The 19,377-nt window shown below is 46.7% G+C and overlaps 1 protein-coding gene across 2 annotated transcripts in view; it reads right to left on the reverse strand.

The window, feature by feature from the left end:
* Window positions 1–520: 520 nt before the first annotated feature.
* Window positions 521–19,377, reverse strand: part of LOC130294300 (nicotinamide N-methyltransferase-like) — a 32,527-nt gene continuing 13,670 nt past the window's right edge. The window contains exons 1-3 of one of the 2 annotated variants that reach the window (XM_056543914.1): window positions 6,324–6,367; window positions 4,908–5,115; window positions 521–944 (exon numbers count right to left, since the gene is read on the reverse strand). In XM_056543914.1, coding sequence (XP_056399889.1) covers window positions 521–944; window positions 4,908–5,110 — 627 coding nt within the window. In that variant the 5' untranslated portion in view covers window positions 5,111–5,115; window positions 6,324–6,367. Of the gene's footprint in view, window positions 945–4,907; window positions 5,116–6,323; window positions 6,368–19,377 lie in introns of those variants that run through there. The other variant, XM_056543913.1, reaches the window with a different exon arrangement.

Consider the following 19,377-nt stretch of genomic DNA (forward strand, 5'->3'; position numbering starts at 1 on the left):
CCCCTGAAATTTAACAAAGGACTAAACCTCATATGATGCTTAGACTAAGAACATCCCACTAGTGAGGGAGGGAACTTACGTTAATTACAAAGGTTATATAAGGTTGAACTGTTTGAAATAAAGTTCAGAAGAAGAGCACGCAGATCTTTAAAGCATTTTAAACTGACAATAGCTCTGTTTGATTTACTTTGGTATACTTCGGTATATAAATTCTGTATAATACTATAATATATATTCATTTTATATTATATAAAGATTAGAACTTTTTTATTCATATATATCAGAGTATTTATTCTGCAGTATATATTGGGAAATCTTAGGCTTGAATACAATCTAAACATTGTCTACATCTGAGTTCACACATCGTAAAATTACATTGGAATTACAACAGTGTGCACTGATGCCTCCTATTCTGAAGACATATATAAAGTACAATATTACATGAAAAGTATAGCCATTTATTACCCCATTTTATGGCTGTATTTTTCATGTGATTTTATAATGTGTGTATATTCAATATCTACTTCTCCTTGTGAGCTGCAATGAATAAGAGAGCCTTATAGTCAAATAGGTCACTCACAATCGTACTCTTCTTAACCTTACAGTAATCTATAACAAATCCTTCTCCAACTAGAGTTTTCCTGACAAAATCCTCATCATATGTAAGAAAATGGAACTTGTCTTTCCCGACTGTGAAATATGTCATATCTAAAGCTCCAAGTAATATGAGATGTCCTCCAGGTTTTAATAACCCTGAGAACTTCCTGAGATATCTCCTGTAGTCATCTTGGTCTTTGCTGATCTTATCTAGGAGCCCTGCGCTGATGATACAATCTGCTGGTGGTAAGACTATCGGATCCATCATATTTTCCTTCTCAAGGTCACATTTCATCACATGTTGAACGGCCGATCTCACTTTCTCTTCTTTATCCTGTAACTGGTCACTAAAAGAGATCAAATCATATGGACAGTCTACATCAGTTATATCAGGATAAAAGCTCAGTAGTTAATATTGGAAAATTTTTATTAAAACTTGAAGGCTGTTGAACATGATGGATATTTGTCTTTTTTCAACCACACTATGTAACTTTGGTATACTATGTATAAATCTTATAGAACTAAGCAGCAGGCCCCTTAACTCCTCTCTCTGAAAACCCTTCTTTTCCTCCAACGCTCTCCAGTGATTGCTTTTTACCTACCAGCAAGGACGAGGGGGTCACATTTCCAACTCTTCTCTCAAACCACTCAGCAATCTTGTTCCTGATCCCTCCCCATCTCCCACACACCTATTTCAATGTGACCAATTAAGATACTTTTACCAAACAAACAAGAACGTCCTGCAACTCCACCGCCCTCTTTCACAGTTCGACAGGCTGTGTGTCACCTCTGGTCCTGTGACACGTACTGTTAGTATCCTATATGCTCTTCTACTAAATATAACAACAGACCAACCCCTTCCTTTCAAGGCTTTAAGGATTAAGGTTGTCTTTCCTTGGAAGAGGACTGGCGCAAAGCGTTTATTAAATGTCACAGATCATTCATATCCTGCAAGGCTCAGGAGACTATAAAATACTGACTAGGTGGTACAGAGTCCCTGCCATGCTAGTGACATTTTACCCAGGAGTCCCTGACACTTGCTTGCGCTGTAACTCGACTAGAGGCATGATGTTGCATGTATGGTTGACCTGCCCACCCCTGCCCAACTTCTGGACAAAGGTCCTTGACGTCATACACCACGTCACTTCTGTCCACCTCACACCTACCCCTGAGGTCACTCTTCTTTCCATTCTCCCTCCCTTCGAATCTGCAGATACTTCCCGCATCCTCTCCTATCTCCTGATGGCCGCAAGGACGGTCATCCCAAGATTGTGGAAATCAACAGTTCCACCCGAGATACCATCCTGGCTTCAGGAAGTGTCCCATATTCATAGAATGGAAAAACTGGTGGCTGACACTCACAATCAGATTTCACACTACACTATGACATGACATCTATGGAATTCCTTTCTGACCTCCCCGGACTTCACTAGCTTACATCTAACTGAGTGAACTCTGTCTACACCCCCTCCTGCAAACTGGATTCTACACATCATCTCCCCCCTCACATCAATCTCCTACGTCCCTTCAGTTCCTACTGCCCTGGCTCATTGTATATGGCTGCATGTTGCTGGAGGTCCGGAATGTGTCCTACTCGCAGGTACTTTTTTGTACATCTCTGTGATGCTACCATTTCTATCTTACAACTCTTCTTCTACTTTTCCTTATCTCCCTCTATCCTTCCTCCCTTTCACTTCCTTCCTCTTTCTCTTTTCTCCCTCCTCTCTTCCTCCATATTCCTTCCTTATCCTTACCTTTTGGCCATTGATTGTTGTGTACCTGTTACCTGCTTAGGCTCTTTCAACAGTCATTAATATATCTTATTTGACACCTCCTTAGATGAGATCCTCATCACTTGCTCCAGTATGGCCAGCAATATTGCACCATGTTATATTAATATTTGTTCGTTTAACTTGTCCTGCCTTGCAATTTATTACTGTTTTGTGTCTTTTGACTTAGGAATGATGTGTTGTGGAGATATTGCTACCACTATACTGGTCGCTTTATTCGATTATTACTGCTGATTCAACTTGTGAGTCTTTGACTCCTCTATTTCAATTCTTTTTGTTGTATGAAAAATTTGAAAATACTTTTTGAATAAACTTTGACTTTGAAAAAAAAAAGAACTGAGCACTGCCAACGGAAGGTGTGAGCACTGGCACCGCAGCTTATTTGCCCTGAGCTCCCACCTCCTGATAAGGTGAGATAGAGTGACAAGCGACACTGCAAAGTGCAGGACTATCATCAAGATGACAAGAGACACCATGGACTACACAAAGGAAGGGCCAGAGGCGGTGCTGGAGCCCAGACAGGTACATGTTACAATCAAGTGTCAAAAAGCTATACAGCTTAAAGGAAATACGGTCATCCTGTTCACCCACACTAAACCCAATACATCGGGTTATAGTACGGGTTAACAAGAGAGCGATGCGGGTCTCTGACTAACATACAGTACATACTTGCAGCCCGACGCCTGGTCCCTCTGAAGATCCTCACCTATCTTCCCTGAATTGCGCGCTAGAGGTGGGCCCGCCGGCTGAATATAAATATTCATGGTTGCTGGTCAAGTGCCTATTGAGAGCTCAAGTGACCAGCGGCCATGAATATTCAAATCCAACCGGCAGGCCTGCCTCCAACATGCAATTCAGCAAAGATAGAAGAGGATCTTCCGAGGAACCGGGTGCCCGACAGAAGGTATATATATATATATATATATATATATATATATATATATATATATATATATAAGTCAGAGATCCCGCATTGGTCTCCTGTTCACCCGCACTGTAACCCGTTGTATTGGGTTTAGTGTGGGTGAACAGGATGACAGTTTTCCTCTAACCCGACTGAGACCAACGACGTACAGGTACGCCCTTGCGTCCTGGGACTTAACCCCATGTCGCCGATTACCGCAAATCATCAGTCAATTCAGACTGGCGATTTGTGATGATTCTTTGTCAATTGGGTACATTCACATGGGCGGGGTTTACAGTGAGTTTCCCGCCTCAAGTTTGAGAAGCAGCAAATCTTTCGCTGCAGCTCAAACTCCCAGCGGGAAACTCTCTGTAAACCCATGCCTGTGTGAATGCACCCTAAAAACACCACACTACACTACACAAAATAAAGAGTAAAACACTACATTACATACACACCCTTACACAGTTAACCCCCCCCCCCAATAAAAATAAATAAATAATGTCTCGTACGGCAGTGTTTCCAAAATGGAGCCTCCAGCTGTTGCAAAATAACAACTCCCTGTATTGCCGGACCGCCACTGACAGTCCAAGCATGCTAGGAGTTTTTCAACAGCTGGAGGCACCCTGTTTGTGAAACACTGCCGTAGATTATTTTGGCGACAGAGCCAAGTACAATGCCTGTATCCGGGTCCGTCCCTATACAAACCCCTAATTTAGGCCACAAATGTGCATGGCACTTTCTCACTTTGGAGCCCTGTCATATTTCAAGGCAACAGTTTAGGGCCACATGTGGGGTATTTCCCTATCCGGGAGAAATTGTGTTACAAATTTTTGGGGAATTTTTCTCCTTTTACCCCTTATGAAAAGGTAAAGTTGGGGTCTACACCAGCATTTAAATGTAAAATTTTTTTTTCTACCCTAACATGCTGGTGTTAACCCATACTTAGCATTTTCACAAGAGGTTAAAGGAAAAAAAATTCTCTTGAGTACGTAAATACCCCACATGTGGATGTAAAATGCTCTGCGGGTGCACAACAGGGCTCAGGAGTGAGAGCAAGCAAAAAAAAAAAAAAAAAGAACATTTGGAAACTACACCCCTCCCGGAATGCAACAAGGGGTATAGCTGCGTTTCCAGGCTCGGAAACTGGAAGTTTTCAGGACTGGAGATGTAACGTAACGCCACGCCACACCCCTCTCGTGATGTCACATCATGCACCCCCCTTCATGTCTATGGGAGGGGGCATAACGGCAATTACCCCCCTCCCATAGACATGAAGGGAGGGGGCGTGTTGTGACTTCACGAGGGGACATGGTGTTAGGTCAGGTCTCCAGTCCAGAAATTTCCGGTGTCCGAGCCTGGAGAGGCAGATGCACACAAAATGTGGGTGTTGCAGGGAGATCACGGGGGGTCCCATCGGCGGGCCCCCTGCGATCAGACATCTTATCGCGTATCCTTTGGAAAGCGATAAAATATCTAAAGCCGGAATATCCCTTTAAGGTGAAAATGGGCTTGGTCCTTAAGGGGTTAAAAAATTCTAGGATCTACCTTCATATCTCTTGTACAGTAGCAACATGACCAAAAGTTTTCCACTAATATTAAGCCAAATACTTCACCTTTTATTTTCTTTTTCTACATGAAGTTTTGTTGCATGTCCCCAATCGAATGCTCCTGTCCGTGTGTCCAGCCATCTCTTCAGCTCCAGGATACATCTGTCAGTGACCTTCAGGACTATGATGTGTCTGAAAAAATCACAGGCTGAATATAGATGATGGACCATGGGACCAGCGCTGAGGTCAATCAGGACATCTCCTTTCATGTGACCTGCAATAAAACAAAATAAAAATAAATAAAAATATAATAAATAAATAAATATATACATACACACACACACACACACACACACACACACACACACATATATATATATATATATATATATATATATATATATATATATATATATTTACATATACAATACAGACCAAAAGTTTGGACACACCTTCTCATTCAGAGTTTTCTTTATTTTCATGACTATGAAAATTGTAGATTTGGGCCTCTTTCACACTATGAAATAGTTCCGTTTAGGAACTTCTGTCACAAGTTCCGTCACTATTTCGGGAAACCCGGCCGTTAGAAAACCCCTGACGGCCATGACTAAATCGCATTGCAGCCTCTGGGATTTTGTAACTGCCCGTTTGCACCCGTATATGCCTGTAATTCATTACGGACTTTATATAGTGACGGGACATTGTGGCGGAAAAATTACACCTGTGAAGTGAAAACCATTTAAGGTGACTGCCTCTTGAAGCTCATCAAGAGAATGCCAAGAGTCTGCAAAGCAGAAATCAAAGGAAAAGGGGGCTACTTTGAAGAACCTAGAATGTGACATATTTTCAGTTGTTTCACACTTTTTTGTTATGTATAGAATTCCACATGTGTTAATTCATAGTTTTGATGCCTTCAGTGTGAATCTACAATTTTCATAGTTATGAAAATAAAGAAAACTCTGAATGAGAAGGTGTGTCCAAACTTTTGGTCTGTACTGTATATATATACACATATCATACTGGAACATCTAACATATTAAACCCTGAGAGATGTTGTAGACAAATGATAATTGGGGATGAGCGAATTTAGTCTGATGAACCCGAATTCGTTACGAATTTCAGGAAAAATTTGATTTGCAATGAATGCGAATATCTTTGCGATTCTGTTGCGTAAATTGCTTCATTAAACTCCATTTAGTGCGGTCCAGGCTCCAGGGCATCTAAAATGGCGGATCCACATGTGAGGACATGGGGCAAGGAATCTTGTGAAGGCGGGAACAAGGATAGGTGGGATGACCCTGAATCACATGCAGGATTGCAGGATGCAGCCTATCAGCAGCCAGTAACCCCTGTGATGTCACCACCCTATAGAATCAGCAGCCATATTGCGGCCAGTCACTTCATCCTTACACTGCAGAGAGATAGATAGGGACAGACAGCGCTGTGTGTTACACAGAAAAGCTTTTCCCAGCAGTGATTTACCTCCTAGTCAAGTCATCATTCTGTTGGACAGAGAGCAGTTTGTTTTTCACAGGAAAGAATTCTTACTGCAGCGATCCACCTCCCATTCACTGTCTACAGCGTTCTATTATAGAGAGGGGCAGAGAGCTGTGTGTTGCACACAAGAACAGCACAAGCACAAATCCGGCCTAGAAGCACTAATAAGGAAGGTAGTTAGTTTGAGAAAGTCCGGGCGTTCGTACCTGGGACCGCCCGCATGCATCTAACCGCTTCTAACCTCTACCGGTGACAGCAGTGACAACAGCTACCTCTAGCCACGCACCTTATCTGACAGCAAGAAGGAATACATTAAGGGATGCCTCATCACGGCACGGGGACCTGAAATCATCAGGCTCTGTATTATAAAGTATTACATCCCCTATCTACCTATTTCTAAGGTGGCGGCTTGCGTTATAGTATGCTACATCATCAAGCTACACTGTATCCCCTCTTTTAGAGATCAGGCTACAACTGGATGCGACTCCTAGGTCATTTATTCTTAACGGGCATTCCATACCGTTCTATGACCCAAGCACATGCTTTTATATCTACACCTCCTTCATATGATCAACTTGATATTGTCTAAGTGAGAAGTTGGATCTAGATGTTGGTATCTTCCCATAACATCTACTCCATCTGCACTACTCCCTGAAGAGTTGTGCCGCTTTGTATTTGGCAACAACAAAATGCGTTGGAATTTATGCATTGTATAACTGTGTGCAAATATTACATATTATGCAAACTTTGCAAAATTGCAAGTTATATACCTCACTAGTGGTTTGGAGGTCTAATAACTATACACTACTGTTGACCAACATATCGTCCTGTCCTATTCCTTAATTAGGGTAAGGTAGGAGGTTCCAGCTGCTGGCTGGCCATCGCAAGGAGAGCCTCCCTGCAGTAATAGGCAGGGGGCCTGGTGCCTAGCAGGGTCAGGTTAGTTGTGGTCACAGTGTTTGGCCAATATCTATTTGGCTAAGTACGGTGCTTTGTAGTACTTGATTAACTTTGTGGACGTTATATCTGTTTTATGCCTGTTTAAATTAATAAAAGCTATATTTTACCACCATAAAGTGTCCTGGGAAAACTCTGGCTCCGATGTGGAGGTCCACATCTCCACCATCTCAGTCAGTCATTCCTCCAGCAATCCATCGGCGGAGCCATGTCCAAGAGACAACGGTATGAGCCCACTCATCCAACAGCGCAGATGCTGAATTTTCCTCTGTCCAAGTTGCTGGTGCTGCAGTCCCTCACTTTTCACGTGGTGGACTCTGCACCTTTCAGAGAACTGATGGCTTGTGCGGAGCTGAGGTGGAGAGTCCCAGGCCGTCATTTCTTTGCGAAGAAGGCAGTACCAGCCCTGCACAATTTTGTGAAAGAGAAGGTGGGCAGATCCTTGAGCCTGTCGGTGTGTACCAAAGTGCACGGCATCACTGACGTCTGGAGCTGTAACTATGGTCAGGGGCAATATATGTCCTTTACAGCCCACTGGGTGAATTTGGTTCCTGCACAGCCCCAACATAAACTTGGACAGGTCACGCCGCATCATTCTTCACATTCTCGGCCGTTGGTCCTGTGACAGTGTGCGACTCAGCGTCCTCATCCTCCACTGTGTCCTCAGCCTCCACTGCACAGACAAGTCTCATTGCCCCTTCAGCATACCATGTGTGCAGGGAACGGCGGTGTCACATTGTTCTTCCCATGGTTTGCCTTGGCGAACGAAGTCACACAGGGAGAAACTGCTAAAAGTAATTAATTGAGAAATCGAATCATGGCTTACTCCATGAAAACTGGAAATGTGAACCAGGATGACTGACAACAGGAAGAACATCTTGTCTGCGCTGTGACAAGGAAGGCTGAGCCATGTGCCCTGCATGGCCCACATATTCAATCTGGTTGTCAAGCGGTTCCTCAAGTATTCCCCCATCTGCAAGACATCCTAACAATGGGAAGGAAAATTTGCATGAACTTCAGTCACTCATACACCGCAAAGCACACCCTCCTTGAGCTGCAGCATCAGAACATTATCCTCCAACATAGTCTGATTTGCGACATTGCCACACGTTGGTATTTCACCCTCCATATGTTGGATCAACTACATCGAACAGAGAAAAGCCATCACCAATTTCTTGATGATCCAAGCGGATAGGGGGACTCCCCTGTTTAACTTCAATGTGAACCAGTGGCAGCTCATACAGGATACCTGCAGTTTGCTCAGGCCCTTACAGGATTACGGGATGAACAAGGTCATTCCACTGCTTCACTTCCTACAACAAGTGTTGGAAAAAATGGCTGGTCAGGGCACTGGAGACGTGGCGCCCACATTTCACGGCCATATGAGCCCTGTGGGGGCTGAACTGGAGGAGGAGGAGGGGAAGGGGCACAGTGGAGCACAGTTTAGGTTTCGCAAAATGGGCGTTTTTTCGAGTCATATGACAGGAAAGATGGAGTAGGAGCAGCTAGTGGGTTATGAGGAAGGTGAGACAGAGGACCCAGACACACTGTTACGCCGAGCGCTCCGGGTTCCCGCTCCTCCCCGGAGCGCTCGCTTCACTCCCTCCGCTGCAGCGCTCCGGTCACGTCCTCTGACCCGGGGCGCTGCGATCCTGCTGCCAGCCGGGATGCGATTCGCGATGCGGGTAGCGCCCGCTCGCGATGCGCACCCCGGCTCCCCTACCTGACTCGCTCCCCGTCTGTTCTGTCCCGGCGCGCGCGGCCCCGCTCCCTAGGGCGCGCGCGCGCCGGGTCTCTGCGATTTAAAGGGCCACTGCGCCGCTGATTGGCGCAGTGGTTCCAATTAGGGTTTTCACCTGTGCACTTCCCTATATTACCTCACTTCCCTTGCACTCCCTTGCCGGATCTTGTTGCCTTAGTGCCAGTGAAAGCGTTCCTTGTGTGTTCCTTGCCTGTGTTTCCAGACCTTCTGCCGTTGCCCCTGACTACGATCCTTGCTGCCTGCCCCGACCTTCTGCTACGTCCGACCTTGCTTCTGCCTACTCCCTTGTACCGCGCCTATCTTCAGCAGCCAGAGAGGTGAGCCGTTGCTAGTGGATACGACCTGGTCACTACCGCCGCAGCAAGACCATCCCGCTTTGCGGCGGGCTCTGGTGAAAACCAGTAGTGGCTTAGAACCGGTCCACTAGCACGGTCCACGCCAATCCCTCTCTGGCACAGAGGGTCCACTACCTGCCAGCCGGCATCGTGACAGTAGATCCGGCCATGGATCCCGCTGAAGTTCCTCTGCCAGTTGTCGCTGACCTCACCACGGTGGTCGCCCAGCAGTCACAACAGATAGCGCAACAAGGCCAACAGCTGTCTCAACTGACCGTTATGCTACAACAGTTGCTACCACAGCTTCAGCAGTCATCTCCTCCGCCAGCTCCTGCACCTCCTCCGCAGCGAGTGGCCGCTCCTGGGATACGCTTATCCTTGCCGGATAAATTTGATGGGGACTCTAAGTTTTGCCGTGGCTTTCTTTCCCAATGTTCCCTGCATCTGGAGATGATGTCGGACCTGTTTCCCACTGAAAGGTCTAAGGTGGCTTTCGTAGTCAGTCTTCTGTCCGGAAAAGCCCTGTCATGGGCCACACCGCTCTGGGACCGCAATGACCCCGTCACTGCCTCTGTACACTCCTTCTTCTCGGAAATCCGAAGTGTCTTTGAGGAACCTGCCCGAGCCTCTTCTGCTGAGACTGCCCTGTTGAACCTGGTCCAGGGTAATTCTTCCGTTGGCGAGTATGCCGTACAATTCCGTACACTTGCTTCAGAATTGTCCTGGAATAATGAGGCCCTCTGCGCGACCTTCAAAAAAGGCCTATCCAGCAACATTAAAGATGTTCTGGCCGCACGAGAAATTCCTGCTAATCTACATGAACTTATTCACCTAGCCACTCGCATTGACATGCGTTTTTCTGAAAGGCGTCAGGAACTCCGCCAAGATATGGACTCTGTTCGCACGAGGCGTTTCGTCTCCTCGGCTCCTCTCTCCTCTGGTCCCCTGCAATCTGTTCCTGTGCCTCCCGCCGTGGAGGCTATGCAGGTCGACCGGTCTCGCCTGACACCTCAAGAGAGGACACGACGCCGTATGGAGAACCTCTGCCTGTACTGTGCTAGTACCGAACACTTCCTGAGGGATTGTCCTATCCGTCCTCCCCGCCTGGAAAGACGTACGCTGACTCCGCACAAAGGTGAGACAGTCCTTGATGTCTACTCTGCTTCTCCACGTCTTACTGTGCCTGTGCGGATGTCTGCCTCTGCCTTCTCCTTCTCTACAGTGGCCTTCTTGGACTCTGGATCTGCAGGAAATTTTATTTTGGCCTCTCTCGTCAACAGGTTCAACATCCCAGTGACCAGTCTCGCCAGACCCCTCTACATCAATTGTGTAAATAATGAAAGATTGGACTGTACCATACGTTTCCGCACGGAGCCCCTTCTTATGAGCATCGGATCTCATCATGAGAGGATTGAACTTTTGGTCCTCCCCAATTGCACCTCGGAGATTCTCCTTGGACTTCCCTGGCTTCAATTTCATTCCCCAACCCTGGATTGGTCCACTGGGGAGATCAAGAGTTGGGGGTCCTCTTGTTCCAAGAACTGTCTAAAACCGGTTCCCAGTAACCCTTGCCGTAACTCTGTGGTTCCTCCAGTAACCGGTCTCCCTAAGGCCTATATGGACTTCGCGGATGTTTTCTGCAAAAAACAAGCTGAGACTCTACCTCCTCACAGGCCTTATGATTGCCCTATCGACCTCCTCCCGGGTACTACTCCACCCCGGGGCAGAATTTATCCTCTCTCTGCCCCAGAGACTCTTGCCATGTCCGAATACGTCCAGGAGAATCTAAAAAAGGGCTTTATCCGTAAATCCTCCTCTCCTGCCGGAGCCGGATTTTTCTTTGTGTCCAAAAAAGATGGCTCCCTACGTCCTTGCATTGACTACCGCGGTCTTAATAAAATCACGGTTAAGAACCGCTACCCCTTACCCCTCATCTCTGAACTCTTTGATCGCCTCCAAGGTGCCCACATCTTCACTAAATTGGACTTAAGAGGCGCCTATAACCTCATCCGCATCAGAGAGGGGGACGAGTGGAAAACGGCATTTAACACCAGAGATGGACACTTTGAGTATCTGGTCATGCCCTTTGGACTGTGCAATGCCCCTGCCGTCTTCCAAGACTTTGTCAATGAAATTTTTCGTGATCTGTTATACTCCTGTGTTGTGGTATATCTGGACGATATCCTAATTTTTTCTGCCAATCTAGAAGAACACCGCCAGCATGTCCGTATGGTTCTTCAGAGACTTCGTGACAACCAACTCTATGCCAAAATTGAGAAATGTCTGTTTGAATGCCAATCTCTTCCTTTTCTAGGATATTTGGTCTCTGGCCAGGGACTACAGATGGATCCAGACAAACTCTCTGCCGTCTTAAATTGGCCACGCCCCTCCGGACTCCGTGCTATCCAACGCTTTTTGGGGTTCGCCAATTATTACAGGCAATTTATTCCACATTTTTCTACCATTGTGGCTCCTATCGTGGCTTTAACCAAGAAAAATGCTGATCCCAAGTCCTGGCCTCCTCAAGCAGAAGACTCCTTTAAACGACTCAAGTCTGCCTTTTCTTCGGCTCCCGTGCTCTCCAGACCTGACCCTTCCAAACCCTTCCTATTGGAGGTTGATGCCTCCTCAGTAGGAGCTGGAGCTGTTCTTCTACAAAAAAATCCTTCCGGGCATGCTGTCACTTGTGGTTTTTTCTCTAGGACCTTCTCTCCAGCGGAGAGGAACTACTCCATCGGGGATCGAGAGCTTCTAGCCATTAAATTAGCACTTGAGGAATGGAGGCATCTGCTGGAGGGATCAAGATTTCCTGTTATTATCTACACCGACCACAAGAACCTCTCCTACCTCCAGTCGGCCCAACGGCTGAATCCTCGCCAGGCCCGGTGGTCTCTGTTCTTTGCCCGATTTAATTTTGAGATTCACTTTCGTCCTGCCGATAAGAACATTAGGGCCGATGCTCTCTCTCGTTCCTCGGATGCCTCAGAAGTTGATCTCCCTCCGCAACACATCATTCCACCTGACTGCCTGATCTCCACTTCTCCTGCCTCCATCAGGCAGACTCCTCCAGGAAAGACCTTTGTTTCTCCACGCCAACGCCTCGGAATCCTCAAATGGGGTCACTCCTCCCATCTCGCAGGTCATGCGGGCATCAAGAAATCTGTGCAACTCATCTCCCGCTTCTATTGGTGGCCGACTCTGGAGACGGATGTTGGGGACTTTGTGCGAGCCTGCACTATCTGTGCCCGGGATAAGACTCCTCGCCAGAAGCCCGCTGGTTTTCTTCATCCTCTGCCTGTCCCCGAACAGCCTTGGTCTCTGATTGGTATGGATTTTATTACTGATTTACCCCCTTCCCGTGGCAACACCGTTATTTGGGTGGTCGTTGATCGATTCTCCAAAATGGCACATTTCATCCCTCTTCCTGGTCTTCCTTCTGCGCCTCAGTTGGCTAAACAATTTTTTGTACACATTTTTCGTCTTCACGGGTTGCCTACGCAGATTGTCTCGGATAGAGGGGTCCAATTCGTGTCTAAATTCTGGAGGGCTCTCTGTAAACAACTCAAGATTAAATTAAATTTTTCCTCTGCATATCATCCCCAGTCCAATGGACAAGTAGAAAGAATTAACCAGATCCTGGGTGATTATTTGCGACATTTTGTTTCCTCCCGCCAGGATGACTGGGCAGATCTCCTTCCATGGGCCGAATTTTCGTATAACTTCAGGGTCTCTGAATCTTCCTCCAAATCCCCATTTTTCGTGGTGTACGGCCGTCACCCTCTTCCCCCCCTCCCTACCCCCTTGCCCTCTGGTCTGCCCGCTGTGGATGAAATTTCTCGTGACCTTTCCATTATATGGAGAGAGACCCAAAATTCTCTCTTACAGGCTTCTTCACGCATGAAGAGGTTCGCGGATAAGAAAAGAAGAGCTCCCCCCGTTTTTTCCCCTGGAGACAAGGTATGGCTCTCCGCTAAATATGTCCGCTTCCGTGTCCCTAGCTACAAGTTGGGACCACGCTATCTTGGTCCTTTCAAAATTTTGTGTCAAATTAATCCTGTCTCTTATAAACTTCTTCTTCCTCCTTCTCTTCGTATCCCTAATGCCTTTCACGTCTCTCTTCTCAAACCACTCATCCTCAACCGTTTTTCTCCCAAATCTGTTCCTCCCACTCCTGTTTCCGGCTCCTCGGACGTCTTCTCGGTCAAGGAAATTTTGGCTGCCAAAAAGGTCAGAGGGAAAAATTTTTTTTTAGTAGACTGGGAGGGTTGTGGTCCTGAAGAGAGATCCTGGGAACCTGAGGACAACATCCTTGACAAAAGTCTGCTCCTCAGGTTCTCAGGCTCCAAGAAGAGGGGGAGACCCAAGGGGGGGGGTACTGTTACGCCGAGCGCTCCGGTTTCCCGCTCCTCCCCGGAGCGCTCGCTTCACTCCCTCCGCTGCAGCGCTCCGGTCACGTCCTCTGACCCGGGGCGCTGCGATCCTGCTGCCAGCCGGGATGCGATTCGCGATGCGGGTAGCGCCCGCTCGCGATGCGCACCCCGGCTCCCCTACCTGACTCGCTCCCCGTCTGTTCTGTCCCGGCGCGCGCGGCCCCGCTCCCTAGGGCGCGCGCGCGCCGGGTCTCTGCGATTTAAAGGGCCACTGCGCCGCTGATTGGCGCAGTGGTTCCAATTAGGGTTTTCACCTGTGCACTTCCCTATATTACCTCACTTCCCTTGCACTCCCTTGCCGGATCTTGTTGCCTTAGTGCCAGTGAAAGCGTTCCTTGTGTGTTCCTTGCCTGTGTTTCCAGACCTTCTGCCGTTGCCCCTGACTACGATCCTTGCTGCCTGCCCCGACCTTCTGCTACGTCCGACCTTGCTTCTGCCTACTCCCTTGTACCGCGCCTATCTTCAGCAGCCAGAGAGGTGAGCCGTTGCTAGTGGATACGACCTGGTCACTACCGCCGCAGCAAGACCATCCCGCTTTGCGGCGGGCTCTGGTGAAAACCAGTAGTGGCTTAGAACCGGTCCACTAGCACGGTCCACGCCAATCCCTCTCTGGCACAGAGGGTCCACTACCTGCCAGCCGGCATCGTGACACACACCTTGACAGTATGCAGTGGAGAGGGAGGCAGGGAGTCCCTTCAAGTCAATTGCAAAATTGGCACGATGCATGATTAGTTGCTTGCGTAGTGACTGCCTTATTGACCCTCGCTTCAAGCACAAAATGGCCCCTTTTTTACACCCACTGAGAGGGAGGACAAACTGACCTACTACAGAGAGATCCTATGTAGTCAGTTGGGATGCCTATCGTCCACATGGTCCATCCTCTTGCAGGTCTGACTTGGGGGGGCCCTCTGCACTAAACGTCCATTGCCATGGCTGCTGCGGAGGGTAGGGGTGGCAGGAGCAGTACCAGCTCCATCAGCAGTCTGAGTCTACAGTTGCTTATGAGTAGCTTTCTTCACCCGCATAGTGAAGCAACTCATCAGCAGCAGGTAGACCTGGAGCAGGACCTGAACCAGCAGGTGGTGGCATACCTTGACTCGACCATGCCAACACACCTTGAAGATCCTTCTGGAGAGGACTTCTGGGGAGGCAAACTTGATTTGTGGCCGTAACTAGCAGAGTTTGCCTTGGAAAAGCTGTCCTGTCCGACATATCGTGTGACATCAGAGTGGGAGTGTAGGGCGGCGGGGGCCATAATAACCCCATGAAGAACTTGTCTATCCACGAAAAATATGGAGAGACTGAACTTTGTGAAGAAGATGAATCAGCCATGGGTGAGCCAGGATTTCCACCCACCAATGCCTGATGCATCAAAGTAGATTGACCTTGGTGCCACACAAACACTTCACAAATATGGATAGTGCTAAACATATTTAAAGGGGTATTCCGGGCAAAAAAATATTTTCCCCTATCGAAAGGATAGGGGATAAGATGTCTAATTGCGGGGAGCCCGCTGCTGGGACCCCCTGCGATCTCCCTGCAGCAGCCCGCATTCTATGCGTAGCTGCGTCTGCAGTTTCGGAAACCGTTGAGTTTCCAAGATGGGGACGTGACGTCACGCCCGGAATACCCCTTTTAGGCGCTGTTCCGCAGTTACGAACATTCCTCCGCATCAGACCACAAGTAAGTATTGAGGATATGCATTACGTAAAACTTTACTTTTAATAATATTCTCAGAATAAAGTATATGTTTCCCAATTATTTTTTTAAATCCAACAAAAGGAAAGGTGTGCAAAAAACACCATGTGCCACCTACAGTAGGTCTTTACAGGCAAATTTTTTACCCCCACCTGCTACAATGGACAATACATTGTTCCCTTCCACCTTTTCGAGGAAAGTGTTAATTGTGTTAAAAAGTGCGGCCCCACACAGGAACCAGTCCCTATTTCCACCTAAAAACCCTTGGAAATGGCAGTGTTTGTTTGGAAATAGGGAGAGGTTCCTGTATGCGGCCGCCCTTTTTAGGGTGAGTAGCACTTGCGAAGAAGGGAATCAATAATGCAAGAGTAGGGCCTTACAGTAAAACGTTTTACCCCAACCGGTTACAATGGACCGTACATTGTTCCCTTCCACCTTTTAGAGGTCTTTGCATCACATCAATACTTGGTGGTGTAGGTGCCACATGGTGTTTTTTTTGTACACCTTTACTTTTTTTGTACTGGAATTGCCACCCATCGCATCACTCTGTCACTGGTTCACTTTCAGGACTCCTGATGCTGCTGCCTCCTTCAGGCTGTCACATTCTGCCACCAAATGTTCTCCTCATGCTGATGCCAGCTCCAGGCTTTCTCATTCTGCTACCATACGTTCTCTTCATGCTGATGCCAGCTCCAAGCTGTCTCAGACTGCCACAATATGTTCACCTCATGCTGCTGCCACCTCCAGGCTGTGTCATTCAACCAACCACTATATGGTCCCCTCATGCTGCCGGCACCACCATGCTGTGTTATTCAGTCCCTATATAGTCTCCTCATGCTGCCGCCACCTCCACGCTGTGTCATTCAGCCACGATATGGTCTCCTCATGCTTCCACCACCTCCAGGCTGTGTCATTCAGCCACTTGATGTTCTCCTCATGCTGCTGCCAACTCCAGGATGTGTCATTAGGCCACTATATGGTCTCCTCATGCTTCCGCCACCTCCAGGCTGTGTCATTCAGCCACTCTATGTTCTCTTCAAGCTGATGCCAACTCCAGGCTGTGTCATTAAGCCACTATATGGTCTCCTTATGCTGCCGCCAACTCCAGCCTGTGTCATTAAGCCACTATATGTTCTCATCATGTTGCTGCCACCTCCACGCTGTGTGATTCAGCCACTATATGGTCTCCTCATGCTGCCACCACCTCCACGCTGTGTCATTCAGACACTATATGGTATCCTCCTGTTTTTCAAACCCCAGGCTCTGTTATTCAGCCACTATATGTTTTCCTCATGCTGCCGCAAACTCCAGGCTGTGTCATTCAGCCACTTTATGTTCTCCACATGCTGCCACCTCCACGCTGTGTCATTCAGCCACTATATGGTATCCTCATACTGATGCCACCTCCAGTCTCTGTCATTGTGCCGCTCTGTGACAGTGATTCTAATAGTGACCCCTCTGATCTTCATATTATACTGAATAACAGTATTGTTTCACTAACCCAGCACACACCCTATGCGTGTAACAGCAAGGAAAAGTGTGCTACACCTTTATTGAGGTTCTCTGTATTACCATAAATAGCCATTTTTAATTGTGATTCGCTGCAAATAAATTTGGACCAAAAAAATTTTGGGGGGAAAATTCAGCAAATCCGTCCGATCAAATTTTTCAAATATTTATTCATCTCTAGCTATGACATATCATTGAACATTGTATACAATCTAATGATTGCATGTAGTAGTCCCCTATGTGAACTAAAAAAAATTGTAAAAAAGTAAAGAAAAATAGTTAATAATTAGCTTTTTGCATTCATTCCAGGCAGTAAAAGAGAGAGAGAGAGGTGGTATCTGGTAACTATAAAAGCAAGTACACTAAGCGACTGTTTGAGCTAGTGATTGTGTGTCTGTATACAAGAGTGTGAAATATACAAGTGAGTGTAAGTATAAAAGGGTGAGGGACTTAAAATTAAGGGAATACTGTAAGAATTATTGTGAGAATTGAGTGCATTTCTGTGTTTTTTTTCTAGTTATTTGTCTTGGAGGAATACAGGTGGAGAGTGGGTGGAGTAGTTAAATAATTATCAGCTGATAAATTGCAGCTGTTTGCAGCCAGCTATCCCTTTGCATTCACTTCCAAGCAGTGGAAGAGAGAAAGAGAGGTGGTATCTGGTAACTATAAAAGCAAGTACACTAAGCAATTGCTTGAGCTTGTGAAATATACAAGTGAGTGTAAGTATAAAAGTGAGAGGGGTTTTAAATTCAGGGAGTTTAACTGAAATATTTGATGCATTTCGCCATGAACCCATGCCTTCCTCAGGTCAACTTACAATGCCCAAGATAATGCTTGTTGTGGTACTGTAGAGCTGGGTAGAGTTCCTGTGTGCGTCTGTGCTGCCGCGACCAGCGACCGGCAGCAGCACAGATGCACACAGGACCTCTACCCAGCTCTACATTACCACAACAAGCATTATCTTGGGCACTGTAAGTGGACCTTAGGAAGGCATGAGTTCATGCCGAAACACGTTGTCCCCGTTATACCCATAAAAGCATTTTATTGTACTGTGCTGCTCGAGTCCTCGCTTCATGTTCTTGTTGTGTAGCGCCTCTGTCAAACCGGCTATTTTCTGCCTTATCTGTCTACCATTACTATCGGCCCGATACCGGTAGGAGCGCAGCAGCCAACTAACGCCATTGACCCAGCCCATGTTTATCGCTGCACCAACCAATCCACGGTTGTACAAGGTGGGTATCTCACTGTGGTGTGGTGAAGGGCACACACCAGCAGATACCCCTCATCAGGGAGCGCCCCCTGTGTTTTTTTATTCTTCTCCAAGCATCCAATGAAACAAAGGAAATGGAGTGGTTGATGTCTGAGGAGCATTATGACATAGTGGGTATAACTTGGTTGGATGATACCTGTGACTGGGCGGTCAACATACAGGTTTATAGTCTATTCAGGAAGGATCGGACAAAATGGAACGGGGGAGGAGTTTGCCTTTATGTGAAATTGAGTCTGAAGCTCGCACTGCGGGAGGATATATGGAAGGGAAACGATAATGTGGAGTCATTATGGGTAGAAATATATGGAGATAAAAATAAAAAATAAATTCTGATAGGGGTTTGCTATAAGCCACCAAACATAATGGAAGAGCCAGAAGATCAATTACTGAGGCAAATAAACAAGGCAGCAAATCAGAATGATGTGATAATAATGGAGGACTTTAACTATCCTGATATAAACTGGGAGACTTCTGACTATAGCGGAAGACAATTAACTGTCCTAAATGGTGCAGGGCTCGACCAGAGGGGGCACCCTACTAGACTTAATATTAACCAACAGACCTGAAAGAGTAACTAATGTGCAGGTAGAAGGACACCTAACAAATAGTGATCAAAATACAGGATGGGCCATTTATATGGATACATATAATACAGATAAAATGGGAATGGTGGTTGGTGATATTAACTTCCTGTTTGTGGCAGATTAGTATATGTGAGGGGGGAAACTTTTCAAGATGGGTGATGACCAAGGCGGACATTTTGAAGACAGCAATTTTGAATCCAACTTTAGTTTTTTCAATAGGAAGAGGGTCATGTGACACATCAAACTTATTGGGAATTTCAATGTATTTTAATGTAACTTTATTCTTTCATGAGTTATTTACAAGTTTCTGACCACTTATAAAATGTGTTCAATGTGCTGCCCATTGTGTTGGATTATCAATGCAACCCTCTTCTCCCACTCTTCACACATTGATAGCAACACCACAGGAGAAATGCTAGCACAGGCTTCCAGTATCCATAGTTTCAGTTGCTGCACATCTCGTATCTTCACTAGTGTTGCTCGCGAATATTCGC

Source organism: Hyla sarda, chromosome 10 (genome assembly GCF_029499605.1).
Source record: "Hyla sarda isolate aHylSar1 chromosome 10, aHylSar1.hap1, whole genome shotgun sequence".
NCBI lineage: Eukaryota > Metazoa > Chordata > Amphibia > Anura > Hylidae > Hyla > Hyla sarda.